A 26,703-nucleotide genomic window follows, 5' to 3' on the forward strand; every position below is an offset into this window, starting at 1 on the left:
GATGGGAACCGAAGATAAAATAGAAATGTAACTGGCAGCTGGTCATAAACTAGTCTTTTTAAAAAATTCAACTGTCCTAGAATTCTTAAGAGGAAAAACTACTAAACCAATACATATTCTTCTTTAAAATAAGTTCATTTTGAAGTGCTGAGAACAGGGCCCACAACATAGGAAGCACCATGCAACTGTTAGGTAAATAAATAGTTAAAAATTTAATAAAACACACTGTTGGGTTCTTCTTGTTAACAGCGTGTTTGAATTTTTACAGCTACCTCTAACCGTCACCTGCGTGTCTGTGGTTCCCGGGTGCGCCTCTCCAGTCCAGGCCTGCTCTGGGGCTGCGATGTTTAAGTGGCCTACCTTGTGTTCCTCTCCAGATACCTCAAACTCACCACAACCAAGGTCATAGTCGTGATCTTCCCTCTCAAACTTGGCCTCCTTCCTAAAATGCCTTAGTTCCCGTTCTCACCATAAATCCACAGACCTTTCTTTGAGGTTTCTTATTCTTTGGAGGTCCTTGGTCAAAGGAAGCAGAGCAAAGACTGGAGGTGAGGACGAAAATGAGGCCGACCTGGAACCTCTGCACAGCTGACTCTCATCTTCTCTGAGTGAAGGTACCTGGGCTCCACTCAAGTGAAGTCCAGTAGTAACTAAGCCCTCAAATAAGTTGCCTATTTTCACCAGGGAGGGAAATGAAGGTGTTGCATATTTAACCTAGACGTGCTCACAGTGGTGGAAACAGGAAAAGAAAAAACAAACAAACACCCAGTCCCTGAACTCCACTCTTTTTTACAAACTTAATAAACATTGTCCACTACAGGTCACAGAGAGGGCGGGACAAAGGGTGAGAGGCTGAAAATGGCAAATCTACACCTGTCTGTTCTCTACCTTCACTTGGTTTCATGGGACCCCTCCCCTCCCCTCCCCTCCTCTCTCCTCCCCTCCTCTCTTCTCCTCTTCTCTTCTTCTCTCTTCTCTCTCCTCTTCTCTTTTCTTCTCTTTTTTTCTCTTCTCTCTTCTCTTCTCTTCTCTTCTCTTCTCTTCTCTTCTCTTCTCTTCTCTTCTCTTCTCTTCTCTTCTCTTCTCTTCTCTTCTCTTCTCTTCTCTTCTCTTCTCTTCTCTTCTCTTCTCTTCTCTTCTCTTCTCTCTTCTCCTCTCTCTCCAATCACAGTTGACATTCAACACTGTATTGGTTTCAGGTATACGGGATCTTTTACTTGGAAGTCCTGAAGATTCCGTTGAGGTCCAAGTGTGCATGGACGTGGACAGAGCACAGGCCACCCGTGAGCAAATCCGTTCTCCAAGTTTGCTCTCAGCAGGCGGGCCCGGCAGGCTGGGAGAGCCTGAGCTCTGTGTCCTGCAGCCAACCACCCCACACTCATTGCTGGTTTGATTTTTCAGACCTCTGTGCTGTGTTTTTCTGTAAGTGACACCGAAGTGGATCTTTGAAACAGCGTAGAGAAGGAAGCAAGATTCATGGGATTAAAAAAAGAAAAAGAGGATAAAACCTAACAGGGATATAACTAAAACCAAAAGAAATCACTCAAAGGCTCAAAAAGATAACATTTGAAAGTAAAAATCTACTTTGTCCTTTTTCTAAACTTTTCGTCTAACACTACCATCAACACCTAACACATGCTGAAATAAATAAGGAACTGCAGGGGGCACCAAGGACTGAATTTTCAGATATCTGTACAACATACTGGTTTATATCGTGGGTCCTAAGAGCTGTCCATTTGAACATAGCCCTGCTAGGTTTTTCTTTTCTTTTAATCCTGAAAAATAAAAGAAGTAACAACAAATTCTCATGGGTTTTTAAAAATTGCTATCAAATGAATTACTCTTGTCTGTCTCCTACAGATGTAATTGATCCACCCAGTGACCAGGAGCAAAGGCACCTACCTGTAAGTTCACCCAGAATGATGAGACATGGTCCCTCCCAAACTGAAAAAGACCTGGGGGGCCAGGGCTCTCACCTTGCTTGGAGTTGACATCTGATGGGATGTGTGACGGGTGTGATCCTGGAGAAAAGTGCTCGTCGCTGTAAGTGATGAGGGGGGTGAGGGGGTGAACCGCATGGGATGGCTGCACCACGGGCACTTTATTTGACTGCAAAGCAACCACAAGGTCAACAGTTAATCACGGATATCCAGCTCCTGTCTCCTCTCCCAAAGCAGCAGCCACACAATAGCAGGAATGGCACCAACATAACCCAAGAATCCGCTCCAGACCTGGACAGCTGAAATCATCTGCTATACTCATTCAAAGCTTCAGAATCTGGCCACATTAAATACTCCTCAAGAGTATGACTATTCCATCAGGAGACTCAGTTATCTAACCAGCTCCCCTTCAGAGATTTGGGTTTATTACTATTATTCCACATGGCATGAATCTCTGTACATACATACATCCCCTTTTAAATGATCTCTTCAGGTGGAGCTCAACAAAGAGTTATTGGAGCAAAAGTTATGGATGCTTTATAAGCGTTTTATTCATTACATATGTCTGGCAATAAAAAGGCACTCAATTAAAAAAAACGTTCAATGAACAAATAAATGAATTAATATTGCCAATTTGAAGGGCAAAGTTTTAAACAAACCAATAACTATAAATTTGCTGTACTGATACTCCCTTAGTTTCTAGAATTCATAATTCCAGAATTACACATCTCTAAGAATCATGTTATACCATTTTTAATGTTTTATAGCTTTGTCAATCAAACCTGATCATCCATTATGCTTCAACCCTACTCAGCTCATTTTCATGTTCTCTAGTTTCTAGAAGTCTTAATTGATATAAAGAATTTCCAATCTTGAGTTTAATGGAATAATATGAAATATAGCCTATAAAAACACTTTAAATTGTTAACATCTTATATATTTTAACACATTTTATCTTTTATTTGTTTAAAAAATTAAATGTACTTAAATTGGAAATCTAAAGCTACATAACAACACTTTTTAAAGATACAGGTTATTTATTTGGACTCCATCAATTTGAAGTCTGGGATCCTTTTGTTTGGTTCAAGATGAATTTTCCCCACCTCAAGAAAGTGCTTACTAAGCAAATCAGTAATATAAACTAGAGTCAGGCAATTTAACATAATTAAGGAGAAAGATTTTACAGAAACTCTACACCTCCCCTGCCAAAGAAAGTAAATTCAAAAAAATTATATACATGCAAAATGTGTCTGATTTTACCAGTTATCACGAAACTCTCTCTTTGCAAACCTTATTGTAATGAGCAACTTGTGCATTTAAGAGGAACAGGATATAATGAATTTTGAATATTCACTAATTCACTACTTCAGACATGCCTTCACCATAATTAGTTTGAATTAATGAGATTTTTTATTGTACTACAGATGAAATTCGTGTGATATCTGTTTCTCCAGAAGCAATTATCTGTATTAAAAATTTTGAGGAAACACCTGAAAACTGCACATCGCAGTATAAACTGCTTATCACGTCCGCCCACGTCTGAACGGTCGAGGGCCCTCCATACACTGTGTATGGTGGGGTACCTGTGACATACATCTTTTTGTTATTTGATGTTTTTTATAAACTAGGTATAAAAAGTAAGTGGCTCCAACAAGAGGTCTATCCTTAGGAAAATTAGGAACAATTATCCTAGTAACACTTAATTCTCTTTACACAGACAGTAATAGTAATTCTCTATACTCTATCATTACAACCTCCACCCAAAAGAAAGTTATGGAAAAAAAAAAAGAGGGGAAAAATATCACCCTTTTGTAGACAATGATATAATTTTCCATACTAGGTTTTCCCCTATTTTATAATTATCAGCCCCTCTCTAATGGCAGAACTGGCATAGCTCGTACAGCCCCTGGCATTTATTAAATAGAGCACCATTATCAAAGCCATACGCCTTTTCTCTATATACCTCAGCACAGACATCTATGCATATAAATGTGCAAAAGGTTAAAAAAAAATGTTTCAATGCTTTTCAAGTGTTAATGATGCAGTCTGCCAAATACACAGATGAGCTTCTTAAATACAAGGAATTTAGAATGCTAGAGGAGGTAGGGGGTGGTGGGAGGGGGGTATGGGGATAGAGAATACTGTTATAAACCCTTTTCCAAATGGAAACAAAAATCTCAACACCCAAATGCGAAAATGAATACATTTCAACTATACCTTAGAATAACAGCTTTGATTTTCATTTTAAAAGTCTCATAAGATGTGTAGTTGCCAAACAAGCTACAAAGATCTTTTCTTAGGGTAGCTAAAAAGACAAGGCATTGCAGAAATCTTCTGGAAACATATATGTATTTCACGTGCCTTTCTTATTTCCAGAGTAGCATCTTCTGAATGTCTGACCTATCCCTCCAGTCATGCAGCTCAGAATCTGGTGGCATGAATTTTTGCTAAATTATGCTATCCTTTCTCTCCTCTTAATTTTACGGTTTTCAACACAGATTTGCTTTCCTGTGGGAAGGAGATAAGAAGCCAAGGGTTTTAATTTAAGCTCTGGCCTTGTCTTATATTTTGCAAGATGGATAGCATACTAGTAGAGTGTTAAAGCCAACAAGGATTATGTCCATTTTTGTGGCAAAATAATAAAAGCAATATGAAATCTCAATATGTGTGAGCACAATTCTAAGGTTTATATTTGGCTCCTGCTGACCACCTCTACTAGGCATAGAAACAGAACCAATCTACACTACACATCACCAGCATGGTCAAGTGTCCTCACCCGAGACTGTGGGCTTCCCCTGAGAGCATGAGGGACTGTCCTCTGACACTATATGCACACACAAGGCGAGAATCCAGGCACTGCCACTGTGAGTAAGTTTTAACACAGACAACATAAACATTCTTAATTCTAGCCCTTGGATCTCCAAACAACAAAGTGGTGCGCCTTGGGGTGAGGGTGGGGGCGGTGAAGGAAGAGGAGGAGGAATAACCACCTATCAAGTCTTTACAGACAAATGTATGTAACTACATTATAACGTGTGGTTACACATGTGAACGTGGGCCTGTGTGTGTGTGTAAGCACCTAAAGTGTGCCAAGCACTATGTCAGCGCCGATGGCCAACAGAGATGAGGCCCCTATTCTCGCGTAGCTTTCTTTCCAGGGCCCTGCAAGTGGGGGTGTGGGTACTGGAGACAATCAACAAATATATCAACAACAAGCAAAATCTGAGGAGATATCGGATGCTATGAAAAAAACAACAATCAGGTGATAGGAGCATATAGCTAACGACATGCCTTTGTATCACGTTAACACTCTAAGAAACAGTCTAAAACGAAATAGTCCAAGATCTACATTTTCTAAAACAGGAAACAGAGGGCACCAGGGAATGGGGTGATTGAGCCGCGACTGTCATCCCCAAAACTCCAGTGCTGCTCAAGGAGCTGCAGGAAGTTAGGTCTAAGCTCACATGCAGTAAGTGGCTCAGTCAGCCACAGACCCGATCTTTCAATTCCAATCACACTGCACATTCTTCCATCTCAGGCAGGTGATCGGTCAGGTGTGCAAAAGAATAATTACAATGATGGGAAGAGTGGGTACTGGGGAAGGGGTGTAAAATACCAAGGGCGGACCCCGAAGACAGCTCTCCCATCTACTCCATACCCACACATTCCGTAGGAAGCCCACAGTCCTTTCCCAAACCTGAAAAATTAGCATCAGGCCGTCCTATGCACAAAGCACATCATTATATAGCAACTGACACCAAGCACTTTCAACTACCTTCGAGACACATAAACTGAGGCATGCTGTTAAGCAACTTTCCCAAGGGTGTAGAGTGAGTAGGTGGCAAAGCCAGAATCCTGACACAGGAAGTCTGGATCCAGCGGCCACATCCATCGCTGGTACACCATTCGGCCTCCTTGAACAGCCAAGTTCATAAAACCCTGGACACTGAATTGACCATCTGGGCCGTACCTAACAGGATATGCATCCACAAAATCCCTGTGTGGTCTCTGTCCCAGGCACAGGGATCACCTCAGACAAAGAGGCACCTCAGGACAAGCAATCAGACCTGCAGAAACTCAACTGCCGCCTTTCTCTCCACGGCTGGGAAGCCTTCCTGGAAGCTGCGTGGCCGCCACCCAGGCTGCTCCCTGCAGGTAGGGACCTCTTTGGCATCATAGCCAAAAAGCCACACCACCTCCTACGGATACGAAGTGGGTGCCACTTAGGGATCCTGAAAGTCACCCTGAAAGCAGGGTTTCCTGAAATGACCCACTCCCCCGCCGGCAGCAACTCAAGCTGTCATGAAAGTTGTCAGCTCCGAGGATGTGGTTCTTTCTGGGAAAGACTAAAAAGTGGTTCCGCTCCCTCCTGGTGAAGGCGTGGGCCTGCGGTAACTGGAGTAATTGGGGGAGAAACCTGCTGGCCTGGTAGCGAGTCCCCATTTTGCACATCTCCAGATTTCAACTAAACCCACAGCACAGGATCCAACTGTGCAGAAAGGTCCTGAGTTCCATTTCAATTGGCTGTGCGTTTTATCAACAGCCCTCCTGGTAATAACTGAATCCAGGGAAACTTTAACACTCCACCAGCGTACTGAGATGAGGAGTTCCATCTGGCCTCGGTGGTTGCGGGGGCACTGAACCTTTAGCACACCCTTAGGCAGTCTGGGACTCGTGAGGTCGAAGCCGTGTAATTTCATACTGCGCCTTCCCTCCTATGAGAACCTGAGCTTCTTCAGCCTTCTCACAAAGAGGAGCAGATCTGATTCACTCCCGAAGGATACATCGGTCCTTGCACCAAATAGACCTCAAAAGTAACATTTAACACTGGCAACCTTTCCAGAGACCCACAAAGCTCAACCTCTGACTTCGATCTGATGTGGCTTTCAAATCGAAGACCGCTATGCCTGTGACGCGGGAGCCCTCTTCAGTGACAATCAGGCCCTGCACTCGGAACACTTCCTAAGCAGGAACTGGTCAAGTTGTCAGGTTCGCAAGGGAGAGAGATTTCATGAGTCCAACTCTGGAGGCAAAGGTGTGCCATCACCAGACGCCTGGGATGTTCTCCTAAGAGGGGAAGGAAACTGTCACAGGAAAAAGAAGTGAGATGGATTGGACATCCAGTAAATGCCCGCCGTTATGGCCATGCCTTTGTATTCTCTGGCACTCGGCCGAGTCCTCCTGGACACACAGCTCAGTAATAATTCGTCGACAGAGGATTGTACTGGCATTGTTTGATACCACGTTCCCGCTGTTCCTGCCTCACACTGCTGGCTACTCAGCTCCTCTGTCCACCTATTCCGAACCACACTGCCGGGCAAGTGTGGCCTGGGTTCCACTGCCATGCAACTGGACAGAACAACTGACCACTTGGGGAAGACCGATGTCACTAGCAAGACTATAAACAGACTCCTGGGAGAGCAGCTAAGAAGAAAAGGTGGTAAACCACCCACAATTTTCCCAGTTCTCTATAAAGTGATGATTTCCATACATTCCCTCATTTAATCCCGAAATCACCCTAAGTTAGTGTTAAGGTTTCTGTTTTACAGAGAAGTAAACCAAGGTTCTGAGACATAAGTACTTTACACAAGATCACACAGGATGTTAAGTAGCAGAGACAGGATTTGACGCCAGTCGGGGACACTTAAGTCCACAGCTTGTACTCCTACCGAATCAACAACACAGTCCTGGCGTCCTCTGATTGCCAAGTGGAAGAGGTGAGTAATAAAACAGTTTGATATTCAAGTACATGGGCACCAGAGGCAGAGAGGACAAATCCCAAACATTTAAATGCCACCTAGTTTCTATGCACAGGTAATTCACTTCGTTTTCAGAATCTCAGTTTCCTCATACATAAAATGGCTGATCACAGGGTCAAGATGAGGATTAATGAGCAATGCAAATAAAACCTCTAATTCAGGCCCTAGCGCACAATATCTGCCCAATGAATATTTGTGGAATGGATAAAGATGAAAGAATTAAATAATCAGCCCTGGCCGGTTTTGCTCAGCGGTTAGAGCATTGGCCCCCAGACCAAAGAGTTGCGGGTTTGATTCTGGTCACATACCTTGGTTGCGGTTCATCCCTGGCCCTGGTCAGGGCCGTGCAGGAGGCAACCAGTCAATGTGTCCTTCTCACAATGATGTTTCTCTTTCTCTCTCCCTCCCTCTCACTCTATCTGAAGATAAATGGAAAAATGGTGAGGATTTTAAAAAAAGAATAAATAAATTCCTCTGCTCTCCCAATATTCAAATCACTTATCTCTAAGACAAAGCAAGTTGCAGAATTTAGAACTATGCTTTATTTCAGGTGAACTCTTCACCAAACTCTCCCTTCCCTGTTCTGCCAACACATTTTTAGTCTAAAGTGTCTGTGATCTCAATACCTTCTTCGGATCACTGCTGTAGAAATCCCTCCCACCCTTCGGGATTCATCAAAAGTGGCACCCCACGCCTGAAACCTTAAACCATACACAACATTCTGACTTAGAACTTGCTGTGATTTCATGTACACACAGGTTTTCTGTGCGCTCATTTTATTTCTTCTTTTATAACTTAATAGATAACACAATCTATCTTTACTCATTTAAATAAAATCTCTTACAGCAACAGTTCTCAAACTTTTATTCTCAGAGCATCTTAATACTCTTAAAAATCACTGAGGGTCCCAATGAGCTTTCATTTGTGTTGGTTTACTTGTAAGTACTTATCATATTAGAAGTTAAAATAAGAAAATTAAAAGTACTTATTAATTCATTTAAAAATGACAAAGCCATTGCATGTTAACATAAAAACATTTCTATGAAAAATGACCATTTTGAAAGAAAAGCATTCAATCAGAACATCAGTATTTAGTTTCACAGTTTTTGCTAATCTTTTTAGCATCAGTTTAACATGAAGACAACTGGGTTCTCTTACCTGCTTTCACATGAATTCAAGTCTCTGTTTTGATGTTATTTTGGTTGAAGTATATGAAGAAAATCTGACCTCATATAGATGTGTTATTGAAAAGGGAAGAATTATTTTAATAGTTTTTTTTTCTCTAGAGAATTGTGGATCCTCTTCTTTGATACTATTCCAAAACTTGACAAGTGGTAGGTTTTTAAAGTTGCAATGTAGAATCAAAACCATATCAATGTATTTTTCCTACTCTGCCATTAACATCCATTGATCTATCTTGCAGTATGGATTTACCCATGTATCATTTGTAATACTATGCATGAGTCATCTGGAAATACTGGCTCACTGAGTTGACATATTTCACTATATATTATAGAAATCACATTTATTCATATATATCGTTGCGATCTCATCAGAAAAACTTTAAAAATTTCAGAAGCTATCAAGCCCACAGCAGTGGACACAAATTTCTCAAATTCTAATTTTTGCTTGAAAGCCCAAATGTTATCACTGGCAACAAATGCTGTCAGTTGTTCCACTGACGAGAAAGACTGCTCGTTTGTAAGAAAGCATCTGCCAAACACCGAAGTTGGAAGAAACCGGAGTTTGTCAGTTATGCATTCCAAGGTCAACATTCAATAATATTAATAATTTTTACTGCTTCATTCAAGGGTATTCTAAAGTGGCATTGGCACGTTTTTTCCCTGGGAGGGTATTGTGCAGAATTCAAGGACTACTAGTACCATTTGGTGCCAAGGCACCAGCACTTCCACCCAGCATTGCTTCGCACCATCATGCAAATGCCCACACAGTGAAAAAGCAAATAACTGTTCGTTACCATCAGAATAGTTCTGACCTTGTGGAACCCCTAATTCAGGGAGCCCCAGGGGCCCACAGTAAAGGAAGAAAACAGAAATAGTTGTTGATTGTGGATGATCCAAGCTAATAAAAGGGTTAATATTTCTGTTATGTTGAATTCAGAGAGAAAATGATTTACAGTTACAGAGATGAAATGTTTTGGGGATGTACCAAGCTATCGTTTCCCCCCCTCTTTATTTCCTAGTAATCTAAATGAGCAAATCAAGAGAAATCTGAAAAGCAAACAAAAATGCACAGCACATCCTTATAAACGATATTTTAAAATGTTTGAAAGACCTTTAATTTAACTCAGTATAGAACCTCAAACTTTATTTCTTCATTAGAGTTTGAGTTATTTTCTCCAAAAGGATTCTTGACAGACAATAGCTGGGAATACAGATCTGTGCCCTTCAGTGCTCAACAGCCTTCTTCACCCCCTGCTGTCCACTCACCCATCATCCACTCTGTACTTACAGCCCATGGACATGACTGCATTGACCACAATGTACTGCTGGCTACCTGTTTGTGCCTCTCTTTTCTCGCACTCGGTAGAGGCCATGCCTTGGTAACCATCCCCAGCATCTAGGGCAGGTCTGGGTAAAATGGAGATATTCAATACCTATTTCTTAGGCCTCATTACCTGAATGAGGCTTTCAACACTAAGGAGTCAATTCCTTTCAAGAAAGAATTCATACTCTTATAAGAAAAACAGGGATTAATCCTTGTATTTTCTATTGCTGCATAAAAATTTACCACATGCAGCTTAATACATCACAATTCATTATCTCACAGATTCGGTCACCATGTGACCGGGTCCTCTGCTCAGCATAGCACAGGGTGTTGGCCGGCTGAGTTCCCCGTCTGGAGGCTCTGCAAGCTCACTTTGGTTGTGAGAATTCAGTCCCTGGCGATCCAATCCGTCCCCACTTCCTCACTGGTTAGGGGGTGGGGGCATTCACATTCCCTGACAAGTAGCCACCTCCATTTAAAGCCAGTGATGGTGTTTGTTTTGAATCTCTGACTTCCTTTTTTATGACCAGTGGAGAAAGCTCTCTGCTTTTAAGGGCTCATGTGACTATATAGCAGGTCTACCTCACTACCCCATAATCTCCCTCTCCAAAAGTCAACAACAGGGAGAGGGTAAGAGCAGAGGAGGGCAGGGACCCCTATGATTAGCTCAGGATGCCGCAAGGCCTAATACCACCTGTTAGACAAAGATAACCCACTTAACTTTCTTGTATATTCATTCTCTCTCTCTCTCTCTCTCTCTCATTTACAAAATGTTATCACCGATTTATCTTTCACAGATAAAAATGGAGTGCCATTACAAACATTAGTATTTGGTGTTATAGTTATTCTGATTACACTATCAAGTTCTGAAGTTAAGTTTTGTGTCTTCCTCTTCCTTTTATCCAGGGGCTACAAAGTCAAGAGTGTGCTCCTCACACACCAGAGCTGATAGCAATTGCAGTTCAGAGGGGAAGGGAAGCATTAGGATTGCAGGTCTTCCCCTCCCCTCCCCCACACCAGGGAGAACTCCTCCCAGGACATGTTCCTCCTGAGGGTCATGGCTGAAGAAAGGGGCAGTCTCTAAACAGAGTTAAGAGTCCAAGTAAATTTATTTTGAGGAAAATTTTTAAAAAGCTCTGGCTTTCTCTCTAATACTACCAACCAACATGTCAGATTGCAGCCAACCATTTTTTTAAGAAAATGTTTAGAAAAATCATTATTTTAAATTTAAGTGCAACTCATCTATTACAAGGTTACGTCTAACCTTAAGTTTTATTTTAACTTAATGATCTGATCCTTCATGGTGAGACTAAAGGGTGGGTCATATAACTGTATTAATATTTATTAATCATTAATAATGCACTAAATGCTATATAAAGTAAATGTGGGAGAAGGGGAATAAAGAAAGGCAATTAACTGAAAAGAGAGAAAGTATAGGTCGCAATAGTTAAAACCTGGAGCCTGAATGAGAAAGACGAGAAGGGACAATTCCCTGAATATTTTCTATATTCTAGAACTATGATGCTTTTATACTTGTGATCAAATTTATTCCCCCATTTTCAAATGAGGAAACAAATGAGATAAGAAAGGTTAGGCTCTGTCCCAGGTCACACAGGCTAGCCCATACATGGTTGAACTTGGATGAAACACACATCTGTCCTATCCCAATCAGATGAACTTTTCACTGTGAACTGTGGAGAAAAACTGCTACAAAGAGGAATAACTCATTCTGGGAGCCAAGGGGGATGCCCCACTTCCCAGTAACTGGAGTCTATAAATAGAGGGGCCGGGGTTAAAGTTGAAAGCTGAGAGAAGATCAGAGTAAAAGGGAGAATGCTTTCTAATTATGTAACAATACAACATCCTATTATTCATTTGATTTCACAACACTTGAATCGCCCACCCCTAATCTTCTGGGCGCTGCGTTTACTTTTCATGTTCAAGATCATCTTTTGTCCATGTTGAGACTGTCTTTGAAAATTAAAAGAAAGACCTGGAGTCATTCAAGATAAACAAAGCAAAGCACCAAACAAGTGCTGGCGGTAAAATACATTACAAGTCCAGAAGTCCAGCGAGGGGGTGGGGCGCAGGTGAAAGCAAGGCGGGCCAGATTCGGAGGAGGCAGGAAGGACAAGGATGGGCGGCAGCAGCACTGGGCTCTACCGGGCCCGCGTGTTTGTAAAATTGTACAGTGGGGCCCCGCCAGTGTGGCTCAGTGGTTGAGCCTTGACTCATGCACCAAGTGGTCACTGGTTGGATTCCTGGTCGGGGCCAGGTTGCGGCGGATCCCCAGTGGGGGGCATGCAGGAGGCGGCTAGTCTATGTTCTCTCTCATTGATGCTCTCTTTCTCTCTCCTTCTCCCTTCCTCTCTCTCTAATATCAATAAAGAAAAAAAAAACAACTTTTTTTAAAATTGTACAGTGGGAAGGACGTGGGGTGGAACAAGATGCTAATGGTTCCTAACACTGTCTGGATTCCAGGCACTGTGATCTGACGAAAGCCGTGTAGACGTTTTTATACACAAATACAATCACACATCAGTGGACTGGGGTGGGGGTTGTGATGTTCATCGGGGAGAACAGGGGCCTTAGATGGAAAATTGCTCCCTGTTCCAAGAGAAAAGTGCTTGGCAATCACTGTATAATCTTTGATTATTATTAATAAGCAAGCTTAGTACGCTTCTGGAAAGCACTGCTTGAGCAGGTCACTGGGAAAGGTGAACACGGCAGGGAAGGGGAGGGACGCGGCAGGAGCCAGAGCCGGCTCCGTGTACCTGAGCGCTGGGCGCAGGGCAGCAGGGCCCAGGATGGACAGGAGGAGGCAACTCCTGGATCTCCAGACTCCAGATCTCTGCTGTGGGTGAGTGAGTTCCAGTTCTCCCCTGAACCTCGTCAGCCATCAAGCCCGAACAGACTCGGTCAGGTTTTCGAGTGGCCTGGGTCCCTCTACCACAGCCCACGGATGGCGTATTTGAAGGGAAGGGACGTCTTCCTTCACCACCACAGCCGGACCTCTCTGTTACCCAGCTTCAGAGAGCTGGACGATCTCCCCGTGGCACTCAGAATGTCCAGTGGGAAAGGAAGACTGTTTGGGGCCCGAGAAGCCAGATGACTCTAGGTGTCCTTGGAGAGGGGAGCTTGAGGGTGGGTGGCTGGAGCCTTCAGGGGGGTCAAGGTCAGGGAAGTTCAGCGGCTAACCAGATGGGGAGTGTGGAGGAGTCATTTCTATGTCCAGGCTGTAAATGGATGGGGCAAACTTCCATAGGGGCAAAGACAGCTGACTTAAACCTAACAATTTCATATTGGAAAGGAACCCTTCACACTTAAAGTAACTATAAAAAGCATCTGCCACACTTTAAATAGACTGATTTTTGTTTTAAGATGAGGTGTGAAGCATTTACAAAACTTGCATAGGAAGGCTTATGCACCAATTTTGCCCTACAAACCGTCTGTGATTTTATTAAGCGCCATATGTGTAAAATATTCTCTGCTTAAAACTGGGTGTTTTAAAAAGTGAAAAGAGCAACCTTTCAGTCTGTGGGGAATCTTCATTTTTCTATAAAATGTGCTGAATTCAGAAATCAAAGGAAAAAATGCGACCAATAAATGTATTTTGGATTCAGCCACTAAGACTAAAGCTTTAGTTGACAGCTGAAGTTTATTAGGAAATTCAAATCATTGTCTATGAATGTATAAATGCGATATGTACATGTAAGAGGGCAGCAACCCTCTTCTACCGAGCTGCGCTGTCTAATGCCGCAGCCGTCAGTCTTCGCTTTCCGGCTCGAAATGTGGCTCGTCCACATGGAGACCCACTTCAAGTGTAAAATACACACTGGTTTCAAACACTTAATGTGAAAAAGAAAATGTAAAACATCTCAATGATATTTAACATTGCTCACATGTTGAAATAACATCTTGGCTATATTGCATTAAATGAAGTTATTACTAAAATTAATTTTACCTGGTTTTTTGTTTTTGTTTTTTTTTTTTGGTGTGGCTACTAAAAAATGTTAAACTACATATATAACTTCCATTTGTGCCTCACATAATATTTCTGTCAGGCAGCTTGGCATTGCAGTTGGAAAATCTGTAGGTAAGGTTGCTCCTTTTCTGTACTCCAGTGTGACTTGAACAAACAAAAGCAGCAGCCATGCTTGTTAACAAAAGTTCCTTTTATGGCAAAGGAAACTGAAAATCAGAAAAGTTGAGTGGTAGACCTGGAGATCAAACATTGGACTTCAAAATCCCATACTGAGGGCCAAGTCAGCAAGTTTGAGAGCTATGTGACAAGCAGTATAACCATGTAACAGTTCATATTATGATATGAAAAAAATTACTACATGTTATCTTTTCTTTTATAGGTTTGAGTGAGCTTTCTGAATAAATGATGTGTTGCACAGTGGTTTATGTAACTTCAACTTGTCAGTCAGTTCAGATGATTTCAAAAACACCTAATACACGTTTTCAGATTCTTTAAAATTTAATGATTAACTCATTCTTTGATGGGTAACTGTCTTTTCCATCTCACATCAGAGCATATTGCCTGGAAAAAAAAACCCAGAACTTATCTTGAGTGAAAATGATGCTGTAGGTACCACTATTCATAGGATCTACTTATATGAGTCAAGGAAAAAGAACCTTTTGTTTTGGACTTAAAAACAAAATCCTGAAATGAGTTGAAAATTACATCAGAAAACTCAAATGACAAAAGAGAGTACAAAAACTGGGTTTTATGTAATTTTGCACATTTTGATTCACTTTTTAAAGCCCCCAAATAAATCAAACTAGAATAGAAAACTTTCCTTAAAAACATTTGTTTTGCCCTGGCCGGTTTGGCTCAGTGGTTAGAGCGTCGGCCTGCAGTCCGGAGAGACCCGGGTTCGGTTCCCGCTAAGGGCACGTACCTCGGTTGCAGTTTGTCCCCGGCCCTGGTTGGTCGTGCGGGTGGCAGCCACTCGATGTGTCCCTTCACGTCGATGTTTCTCTCTCTCTCTCTTCCTCTCTCTCCCTCCCTCTCTATCTGATGAAAAATGTCCTTGGGTGAGGATAAAAAACAAAAACAAAAACAAAAACATTTGTTTTAGTGGTATAAGGAGAGGAAGCAAAATGTAAAGACTTTATAAAAGACTCTTAAATTATATATATAGACTATTAAAAATAAAACCAAGCATAGTATATAGACAGAAAATTATAGTAGCAAAGGTGACAACAGCTATTCTCTGCTAGTGAAAAAGAATACTTTTAGTGAACATAAAAGCAAAGATAAATTCCATTTTGTACCATTTACTGTGAATAAAAAATTATTATCCTGAATTTTATTCTGCATCTTTTTGGTGGGAACATGCCAATGAAATCAGTGTAGATACTGAATTCCTGATCTATAAATCTTTGCCCAAAATAACCTCAGTTGCCCTTAATTTCCAGCAATGTGCTGGAGTCAGCTTGTACTAGAGCTCTCCAAAGCTTATTACAAAATTTTCAGGAATTTTGAGAGCCTGTTAATATTGTGTTGGTAGCGTAAAATTGGCCTTGGTAGGATTATTTACACCATGGAAATTGGCAAATGTGAAAAGTCAGTGCTCCGTTCCCCCAAGCTAGTTGTTAAACACATACCAGCACACCACTGCAAACACTGAATCCCTTCCTAAGTTATTAGGTGAAACACACTTTTTTCTCTCCTTACTTCTCTTTGACAAGCAACAGGAACATCATCTTGACCTTTGTCTGAAACCACTCCAGAGTAAGTACTTCAAAGAGCATCATTGCACATGATCTAGGATGACCTGATCTATGCCCCAGGTCCCACTAACACTGGAGGAATGTGTGGTCATCAGTCATTAAGTGCTCTACCTGGTTCCTTGTCTCTGGGCCTAAACACCTGGGTTTGAGTCACTAGCAGCAGGAGCTCCACTGCACAGCAATGAGAAGAGATGTGCAGAAGACTAATGAACATTTTCTTCCCTTGTTTCAAGGCAAATAGTTAATGTAGTTTTTTTGTTTTTGTTTTTTTTTTCTGTAAGTGTAAAATGCACCCTGGCTGGTTTGGTTCAGTGGTTAGAGGGTTAGCCTGTGGACCAATGAGTTGCGGGTTTGATTCCAGTCAAGGACATATACCTCGGTTGCATTTAGTCCCCGCCCTGGTCGGCCTCATGCGGAAGGCAACCAATTAATGTGTCCTCAGGTGAGGGTTAAAAAATAAATAAAAGTGTAAAATGCTTGCCCTGGCCAGTGTGGGTCAGTTGGTTGGAGCATCGTCCAATACACTGAAAGATCTTGGGTTCAATTCCTAGTCAGGGCACATACCCAGGTTGCGGGTTCAATCCCTGGCTGGGCACGTACATGAGACAACTGATTAATGATTCTTTCTCACATCGATGTTTCACTCCCTATCTGTACACCTTCCCCTCTCTCTGAAAAATAAATAAATAAATCGATAAACATATCCTTAGGTGAATATTTTAAAAAGTATAAAATACTTAATGTTTTTTTTTAAAGTTGTCCGTAACAAATCAATTTTACACACAAAAAAGTAAATAATTGAGACTGTCATCTGTGCATTAAAGAACGAAGCTTCCAGCAGGAGGGCAGTATGTCAGAGTGAAATCATCCCAGCCACCTGCACAGACCTGGCACTGGACTGGAGGTTAGAAAAGAGGAGGAGGAGAGGCTGCTGTCCCTGCAGCACATTCAGTCAAGAAACACAACATAAATTCTCTCCAAAGAACACGAGGCTCAAGTCAGGGTCCAGCTATGAATAAGCCACTCCAAGGACAGGCTGATGATGTCTTGAGGGGGAAAAAGCCAGAATTGAACTAGAACAAAAACAACCAAATTTACATGAGTTTACAAAGAGTTTTCATGTTCCTTATCTCCTTTGGACCTCACCCTCACCCTGTAAGGAAAGGATTTTTAGTATCCCCATGTTTTAAATTAGGGAAAAAAGGCTCAGAAAAGCCCAACATCACACAGTAAGTAAAAGAAGCTGGACTCAATCCTGTTTTCTTTCACCAAACCATTTTGTAGCCCATTTTCTGCTTACGCAGTGGCCAACAGCCCCTCCTCTCACTAGACTGGTCTCAGAAGTTGACCTGGGACGGGCCACGGAGGCCTCGGAGGCAGGCATGAGTAATGTCAAGCTGTAAATGTGTAACCGAACATGAAATCACAGGAGAACCTTCCCTTCCTCTGAACATGGGATCACTGCTATCCTCACCTGTGTTTATGTTTTAGAAAAGGCTATGCAATATCATTTTAATAGCATGCTAGAGGACAGTATAATCATTCAATGAATTATTCACAAGCCTGTGATGCCTAAGCTAAGCTGAAGAATTCAATGTCAAAAAAAGAATGTAAGCTATCATTCTATTTTAAAAAACTCCTGTCCGCAGAACAAAGAATAATCGTTTTAAGGAATCTGTGTCTCTTGCTTTTCACTTTTCCTTTCATTTTCCAGCTTATGTTAAGAATGGTCATTTCTTCAGGCTCACAACTCCTCCAGCTAATTAGCAATGCTCTGGGTGTATCTTCTCGACCTTGACTGTTACTGATAATTCTTGAAAATAAATTTTGTTTTACCAGAGTTTAATTATGTCTATTAAAAAAAAAATCTGTGAGAATTCATCTTCTCCACCAACCCTGTTTAAGCTGGTTTTAATGTGTAAATGTGGAGATAACAAAAATCGTTGTAAATAATGCATTTTCTTTTGTTTAGCATAACCTGAAATTTTCCTCCTCAACTTATTATTAATTTAGTGTTTGCTCTAGCCAATTATGTTGACTTGTTTGAACTCCTACCTCCCTTTTATTTTATTTATTTATTTTTTTATCCTCACCTGAGGACATTTTTCCATTTTTTGTTCAGGTAGAGTGGGAGGGAGAGAGAGGAACAGAGAGAGAGAGAAACATCGATATGAAAGGGACACATCGAGTGGCTGCCACCCACACGACCGACCAGGGCCGGGGACAAACTGCAACCAAGGCACATGCCCTTAGCGGGAACCGAACCCGGGTCTCTCCGGACCGCAGGCGGATGCTCTAACCGCTGAGCCAAACCGGCCAGGGCGAACTCCTACCTCCCTTTAAATTTTTTAAATTAGGTGATTATTTAGGGATTTAAAAATATTTAAAAGAAATAGGAAAATAGTTTTTCAGTTCCTCAAAAAGTTAAACATAGAATCATCATATGACCTAGAAATTCCACTTTTAGGTATATACCTTAGAGAACTGAAAGCACATGTTCACATAAACACTTATATACAAATGTTCATGGCAGCATTATTCATAATAGCCAAATAGTGGAAAGAACCCATATGTCCATCAGCTGATGAATGGATAACAAACTGTGGTAAGGCATACCTCATTTTATTGCACTTTGCTTTATTGAACCTCATAGATGTTACTTTTTTTTTTCAAAAATTTTTTTTCCTTTTTTGATTTTTGAGAGAGAGAAAGGAAGGGAGAGGGAGAGAGAGATAGAAGCATCAATGAGAGAGAACATCAGCTGGCTGCTTCCTACACGCCCCTCACTGGGGATTGGGCCCACAGCCTGGGCATGTGCCCTCACCGGGAACAGAACTGGCGACCTCCTGGTGCATGGGTCGACGCTCAACCACTGAGCCATTCCGGCCAGACTAGATGTTACATTTTTTACAAATTGAAGCCAAGACCCTCCATCAGCAAAAAAGATTGACTCACTTGACTGCAATACTCACTTTATTGCTGTGCTCTGGAACCGAACCCACAAAGTCTGAGGTATGCCTGTATATCTATCCATACAATCGAATACTATTTTGCCATAAAAAAAATAATAAAGTTCTGATATATGCTGGAACATGGATGAACCTTAAAAACTATGCTAAGTGAAGTAAACCAGAAATATACAAAAGATCACATACTGTATGATTCCATTCACATGACATGCCCAGAATAGGCAAATTAGTAGAGACGACGTGGATGAGTGGCTGCCAGGGCTAAGGGGAGGGGAAACTGGGACTGACTGACAAGAGGTCAAAAGTTTCTCTTTGGAATGATGAAAATACTCTGGAATTAGCAATGACAATTCTACAATTTATTGGATACGAAAAAACCCCCACCGAATTATACAATTTAAATGGTGAATTTTATGTTATATGAATTACATATCTTTAAAAAAAAAATAAAAGGGGGGGCAGGATTGGGAGGAGGATGTCAACAGGGGGAAAAAGACAAACATCTGTAACAAAAATAAATATTTTTTATAAAAGGAATAGTGAGGTAAAATATCATTAATTTTTATAATAGTTACTTGTTAAAATAATTTTGAATATATTAGGTTAAATAAAATGTTATTAAAATTAAAATATAAATAAAAATAACAAAAGGGCACAAGAACTGATTTGAGCTGAATAAAGGCTAATTTATACTTTATATGTAATGCAAATTGAAGTCAAATTTTACTTGTTTATTGCATCTCTGAACCTTGTAATTCTACATCAGTGATGACACAGGAATCTCAGAAGGTTACATTTGGGATTATATATAATCAAAGCACCATCCACAGCAAAATGTATGATGTGCTGTGCCCGGCTGAGGACACAGATGACACCACACTGTCACATTAAGGGTATGTCAGGAGCCTCCTCCGTCCCACACACGTGCAAGTCCCGGGCCCATCTCACAGGGCCGCCTCTGAGGCTGTTACCAGCCTCTCCCTCCCCTTCCAGGGCCTCTCTCTGGAGTCGGTCCATAAATGGCATCAGTCTGATTTGCTGGCGGCACTTCCGGTGAACTGACATTTGGGAACTGGAGGTGTGTCTTTTCTCCAACCTGCAGGGGATGATCAGGCTGTGTGCAGACCTCCTGGGAACGGGCACTGTCTGCTCAGCCTGCTCTCAGCTGCCGGGTGGGACCGGGGTGTGTGCCCGGGAGCTGGAGGGAGCACACCCTGCCTGCGAATCGAGGAGGCGCTGAAGGGCCCGAGGGCATTCCGCTGGCCCAGCCACCAAGCCAGGTTTATAGCCATCGACAACCCAGAAACTAGACATTTTAACCTGGGGTGGAAACTATGGGGTTTTTTTCCTCCTATATTTAAAAAGGCAGCAATTTTTTAAAACTTGGAAGTGTGGGAGGAATCCACTTCAGTGTAATATGCACTCCAAAAACCTTACCGGCCACTCTTTTAGAATTTAAAAAATTGTTTTCACTTCAGATATCTCCATTTTTCCCAAGTGGTTTTAAAATTAACTTCAATAATGTTCTAAGTCATGATTTTTACTGTTAAGAGTGGAATTTTTAAGTCTTCTATCTCGTTTCTCGATAGAGCAGCTGGTCAAATCTTAGGACAGAGTGATGGGAAGGATCCCACCGCCTCCCGTGGAAAGTCTCCTGGGCTTTCCTTAGCCTCCTGTCGTAGGTATGTGCGAAATGGCTACTGGGCTTGAGATGAAGTATTCATTTTATCTCATCCGAGAGTAGGAAAACTGCCACTTCAAAGTGATCAAGTGCAAAGCAATTTATTAAAGTGAAATTCGAGAGCTGAAGGGAGCCTGAGGGCTCACCAGCCTGTACCCTCTGCCGGCCAATGAGGAGAGTGATGCCCAGGGAAGGTAGTGGCTGCCTGTCTGCAGTCAGGCTCCAGACCCTCCCACTGTAAATCCAGTGCTCCCCCAAGGACACCACGCTACCACTACCAGATCAGCCGAAATGCTCCAAGGTCAACCCAGGTCTGGCTTAGAGAGAGCAAATAATCCAAAGCAAACTAGGCCAGCTGGGAGAGGAGCAAGTCCAGCAGGAGGCAGCACGCTGGAGGACGGCAGTGACCGGGAAGGCCGCACACGAGCACAGCCGAGGCGGCGGAGAAGCCCACGTGATAACAGAGTGGGCATGGTGACAGAGGAGGAGAGCCAGGGGGAGAAAGAGGCTTCCAGGCTTCCAAACCAGAAGCCTCAGAGAACAGTAAGGCTGCCCATGAGGACGAGGATGGAGAAGGGAGGGGACTGAGGAACGATAAAGGGATGTTTCTGGTGTTTATCAGAAGCGAACCTGCAACAATGTCATACATCCATGTACCAATGAGGGTATTTGTTGTCATCTCATGCAAGAAAACCAACCAAGTGACTTGCACAAGGTCACTGGGCTAGAAAGCAGGTAGCACCAAAGCCAGACTCCAAGCCTGACTTCTGGGCCCCAGCCATCCTACAGCTCTAGACTGTTACCTCTGTAGCGGATAAGTCTCAAAGATTAGCTGCACAAATAGAAACTGTTAAAAATACCTAGGAAAATGTGACATCACATGATCATTAAAAAAACACTCAACGATGAAGGGCAGTTTACACATATGTATATTCCCTTTCGACTTGTGACTGTCCTGAGAGGAGAAAGCCATCTGCGTGAGGAAGTAGACCTGCTGAAAATGGGTAGGGCCAGAGTCACGAGTAGAAATCAGACAGCAGGCCAGATGAACCACCCAGAGTGCGACAGGGAGCTGGTAACCTGAGCCTGACTAGAAAACATTTAAACAACCCAAACCCACGCCTCACATGGTCTTAGTGGAAAGGCTGACTAGGCCTTTAAACGGTCCGCTCTCTCTGTCCCTGATCCTTCTCTTCCTGCACAAGTGTACAGACTGACCCGCGAAAGAAGGGCTAAGGTCAGTGTCCTCTCCAGACAAGCATGATGGAGTTTATGGGCACAGAGAGGGCAAAGGGTGTTTTCTTAAAAAAAAAAAAAAAAAAAGAACACAGATCTAAGTAGCCTTAATTCTAGGAAAAATGAAATTTCATACAATGTGTACAAACAGCAAAAAGGCTAGAATTAAATGTATTGAAACCTTAATCAACATTTAACTTGTGAGACTAGAGGCCATTTATGCTTTTTCCTATATGTTGCAAAATTTCTACCAAGAATATTCTGCATTAGCATAATAATAAAAGAAAAACTTTTACTCTACCTAAAAAAAGGGGGGGGGGTATTTTAGTGCTATTTAAGCTTTCTTGTACAAAAGAAATCATATACTATGAATTTTATTTTGGGTAGCCACCGAAATCAGCTTCATATGTCAATTTTTAGGTTTTTCACAAGTAACTGATTACCTTCACACACACACAACCTTTAAGTCATCAAAGAAAAACAAATGGGGTGTCATGTCCTTTGATGATCATGGAGTCCACTCCCCCCCCCCCCCACTCCTTACCCTCTCCCCTGCTGCCTCTCGTGGCCATTTCCCGTTATTAAGACACGGGACTCGTGAGGATAATTACCACATGAAGGTCCTATCATGGGCGCCGAGATATCCTCAGAAAGCACAACTCTGACCACTCAGAGCCAGGCATCCTCAGCGCATGGCTGGCTGCAGAGGGAAGAGCCACCTGGGCAGGGACTGGGAGGACAGGGACTGGGAGGACAGAGAAAGCCATGAAGTGAAACTCATCTTCACTGGAATTCGAGCGAAGGATGGACAGTGGACGAGGCCTGAACATCTGTATTCACCCGCTCTGGAAAGCGTGTAGCTGCAAGGGACCACAACGTTGACATGTGGCTTCCCAACAGCGTGCTTCGCTTTGAGGTTTCCTCTCCAAGTGGCTCAGATTTTCCACATCAACTTTCAGGTGCTATGCAAGAGACGGCAGTTTTGTAACCAGCCACGCACTGTGCTGGTAATGAAAAGGTCTCGGTTATCATCATCTTATCTGCAATCAGTTTGTCACGGCACCTTTCTTACTTTCGGCTTCTTCTGGGTTTGACTCACTCACCCTTTCTCCTTGCAGCCTGACCTGGCTCAGAGGTGCGGCGCTAATGTTTTACTGGCCTTGGTTTTTCCTGTCCAGATTAAAGCAATGACACGCATGAAAATTGGAATTTTCCCTCTGAATATGTATGATAAATTATATTAAAACACGGGCGGTGCCTCATGGCCTTCGAACCGGGGACACTCCCATCAAACTAAGAGCAGCCACACGGTCAAGAGGAACATCAGTGTCCCGCTTCACCGGAACAGATGTGTCCCAAGAGGCAGACAGGATTGCCCGGGAAACCCATAGAAGTCACTACCTTCTCACTGTCCTTCTTTCTAAGGTATACTCACAAGGAGTTAGGAGTTAAAAATAAACAAAACCAGCAAACAAGCCCTTCCTGTCGAACTGCACGCTTCTCTCCTCCCTCACACTCCCAGTCCTATTAACCCTCTTAATTGCATTAAGAGGAGCTGAAGTGAAGATCTTACTAATAATTAGAGTTGACTTGCGTGTGTTTCTCATTTTCTATCTACAACCAGGAATACGGGATTGGATCCAGACCAAGTATCAAATTCAATAGGTCCCTCCTGTGCGTGTCCCCAGCTTAGCAGGCAAACTTTGATGTGTAAAAACTTACATTTCTACGGAGGGATGTAGTTTTGATAACAAAGGAGCTTGGCAGACAAAGGATAATTTGTTGAATCTGCTGGAAGCTACTTATCTGCTGGGGGCATGCAATCTTTAGGCATATTTGAGTTAGCACCTGTGTGGAAGAACTAATTAAATGGGAGGCAAGAAGAGAAATCCACTCCTTTGTAAGGCCATCGACGACTCCTCCTTAGTGTTTTAGCCTGAGCGCTCCTCCTCGGTGCTCAATTTGTTTCAATGATTAACAGATGAAAGCTAAACACTGTTCACTTGCTGAAGGCCGTGAAACGCCCCTTAGAACGAAGGAGACAAAGTGTCTTCCAGTGCAGTAAGGTGATTAGGCATTAACTCCAGAGCCAGACTGCCTGGGTTGCCTGGGTTTGAATATTACTTCTGCCAGAGCTGGGTGGCTCTGGCAAGTCACTCCATCTCCATGTGCCCCAGTGTCCTCATTTGCAAAATGGGAACAAGAACAGAAGGAGCCCTGAAGCACTGTATGCGGAGTCCATGTATTAATATTTGCAAACCACTCAGAACAGTGCCCGGCATGAAGTTAAGTATATGTTAAGTGTTAAACAAAAACAAATGCATGTGTGGTGCTCAGGCTGGTGGCCAATAAAGCAGTAGATGTTACTACTGTCTACTATAAAATTTGATCTAGAAAACAGAAGCCAGCACACGCAGGGTCCGGAATACTGAGACATTCCCTGAGGTTCTAAACTATGACCTCCTGCTGCATACACGTTTTTAAAAAGCAGACAAATGATTTTCCATCGTCAAGTCCCAAGCTCAGGGTGGGGGTGGAGGTGGGGGTCAGGTGCAGCGGGTCCACAGAAACTCCCATCTGCCCAGTCCCTCGATGAAAATAAGTCACCATTACCACAGGCAGACTTGTTTGAAGTTCGTCAGAGCTTTATCAATACAAATTACTTTCTCCCGGTATTTCAAGCAATTATCACTTTTAAAGTCTACTGGAGGAGGGGTGTGAAAGGGAAGTAATGAGGATTTGCAGCAGAGCAGCCTCTTTTTCCACTGTGCAGCCCGGGTCAGGCACCTCGTGGGGAGGGGAGACGAGGGAGAAAGGCAGGTGGCGATGTTGGCAAAACAGGTTTGAGGCAGAAAATTAACATCCTCCAAACAATGCTTAATTGTCTAATTTTTCTGTCTCCTATTTTGAGTACAGCAACAGGGGTCACTAAGTATTATAATCATTTCCTTATGGGGCATGTTTTCATTTTCTAAAATTAACACTTTTCATTATTTTATTCTCATTTCTCTGAAGTCAGAATTTCTCGCAAACATCATACAGTATGGACAACTTAATAGCTTCAATCTGTCCCTGGTGATACCACCGTCTGTCTGTTGCCTAGAAGGTTGCTAATAGGATAATTGTAATTGTCTCTGAGACTGAACTTCTGCTACTGACATTTAACAAAAAAACAAAAAACAAAGGAGGTTATCTTCCGAGAGAGACACATACCAACGCAGTTTCTTCACCCTCTGAGAGTGCTTCTCTTTCCACTACTCTGAGGACACCAGCCCGCTGACCGACGCCTCTGCCCGGCACAGGCCTCCAGGCAGGCCTCCTGGTCAGTGCAGGGTGGACAGATCTGGGTTTAAATCTTGACTCTACACCAGCGGTTCTCAACCTGGGTGTCGTGACCCCTTTGGGGGTCGAACAACCTTTTCACAGGGGTCACCTAAGACATAACAGTAGCAAAATTACAGTTATAAAGTAGCAACAAAAATAATTTTATGATTGGGGGTCACCACAACATGAGGAACTGTATTAAAGGGTGGCAGCATTAGGAAGGTTTAGAACCACTGCTCTACACCCTTCAAAATCCCTGTTTAGTTACTTAACCTCTCTGTTTCTTCCCCTGTGAAACAAAAATTTAATATCCACCATAGAATGTTCTGATGAGGAGTAAGAAAAAAATATATAGAATTAACAGCACTTAGTAGCTGCTCAATAAGCACATGGTATTCACTGATATTACTTCAAACCCTGGATGGTCCCACAGCTATAGGTCTCTGAAATCTGTCCAGACTGAGCATTTGTTAATTTGGGAGAAAGACAGACCATGCTTCTATATGCTGAAATTCCTAGCAATTGGGCAAATGTGGGCAAATTATTTCCACAAGGTTCTTTCTAAGTAGGGTATAGGGCTAATGGACACCTACTCTTCCCCTCCCCAAATATTTCCATAAAACACACCAAAGAACACATGACAAAAAGGAAGAAGAAAAGATTATTCAAGGTGATGATCTGAATAATCATGAAGGTGAGTGCACCCGTGTAGACTTGACCTTCCTTCCATTCCTTTGTTTTTCCTGACTTTATCTAAAGCTCTGATGACTTCACAAAAAGCTGTATTTTTATCTTGATTCCCAGCACACTGGCCTATAGCTAATTTTGAAAGCACCGCCTGCTGAGTGTACTTCAGGGACCCGGCCAATGGGCACTATCAGCTACGTCCCCGCTCAGCAGCCCGGCCGCACTGCAGAGCCCCCACACTGCTGCTTGAGGTGGAGACAGAGAAGAAAAATGAGATGGCTGCAAAACGAGATTCTTTCCCTTCTGTGGCTAATGTGCAAATTCCCAGCCCTGACTGCCATTTATCCCCATCACCTTATTTAATAAGGGGAAGGGTGAAGGAAGGATGGGGCAGAGGAAGACAAGATGAGAAGGAAAGGTGTTGGCGTACAGAGAAATAGCAGATAGATTTAGGTCCCATGCTGAAGGTGGACTACTGGCCCGAGTCGCATCCATGAAATCAGGCCCTGCCCTAATTGCCCCCTCGGGTCAGCAGCTAATGGTCAGAGCAGGCAAACAGCGGGGTTGTTTGGAGACAACAAGAAACCATGTTAAATGAATAACCTATTAGGGGTTCAGTGGTGCTGGAATGTTGGATTGGCACCAGCCAACCCAGGCCACGTGGCCACATCAGGAACTGGTGCACACCGTCTGGCAGCTGGAGCTTTAGAAACCCCTGTCTCTGGAACCCGTTCTATGAGCCTGTGATGTTTGATGTGGTCAGATGAGAACCTGAGATATGTGCCTCCGCTAGAAGAGGCCCAAGGAAGACCAACGCCAGTACATAGAGTTCCTAGGCCAGAGGGTCAGTTTTCCAC

The 26,703-nt window shown here is 42.7% G+C and overlaps 1 protein-coding gene across 5 annotated transcripts in view; it reads right to left on the bottom strand.

The window, feature by feature from the left end:
- The window catches only part of LEF1 (lymphoid enhancer binding factor 1), a 118,970-nt gene that overhangs the window by 38,913 nt on the left and 53,354 nt on the right, over positions 1-26,703 (bottom strand). For all 5 annotated transcript variants that reach the window (XM_036272741.1, XM_036272768.1, XM_036272759.1 and 2 more), the window contains exon 4: positions 1,977-2,109. In XM_036272741.1, coding sequence (XP_036128634.1) covers positions 1,977-2,109 — 133 coding nt within the window. The remainder of the gene's footprint in view (positions 1-1,976; positions 2,110-26,703) is intronic.

Source organism: Molossus molossus, unplaced genomic scaffold (genome assembly GCF_014108415.1).
Source record: "Molossus molossus isolate mMolMol1 unplaced genomic scaffold, mMolMol1.p scaffold_m16_p_1, whole genome shotgun sequence".
Lineage (NCBI taxonomy): Eukaryota > Metazoa > Chordata > Mammalia > Chiroptera > Molossidae > Molossus > Molossus molossus.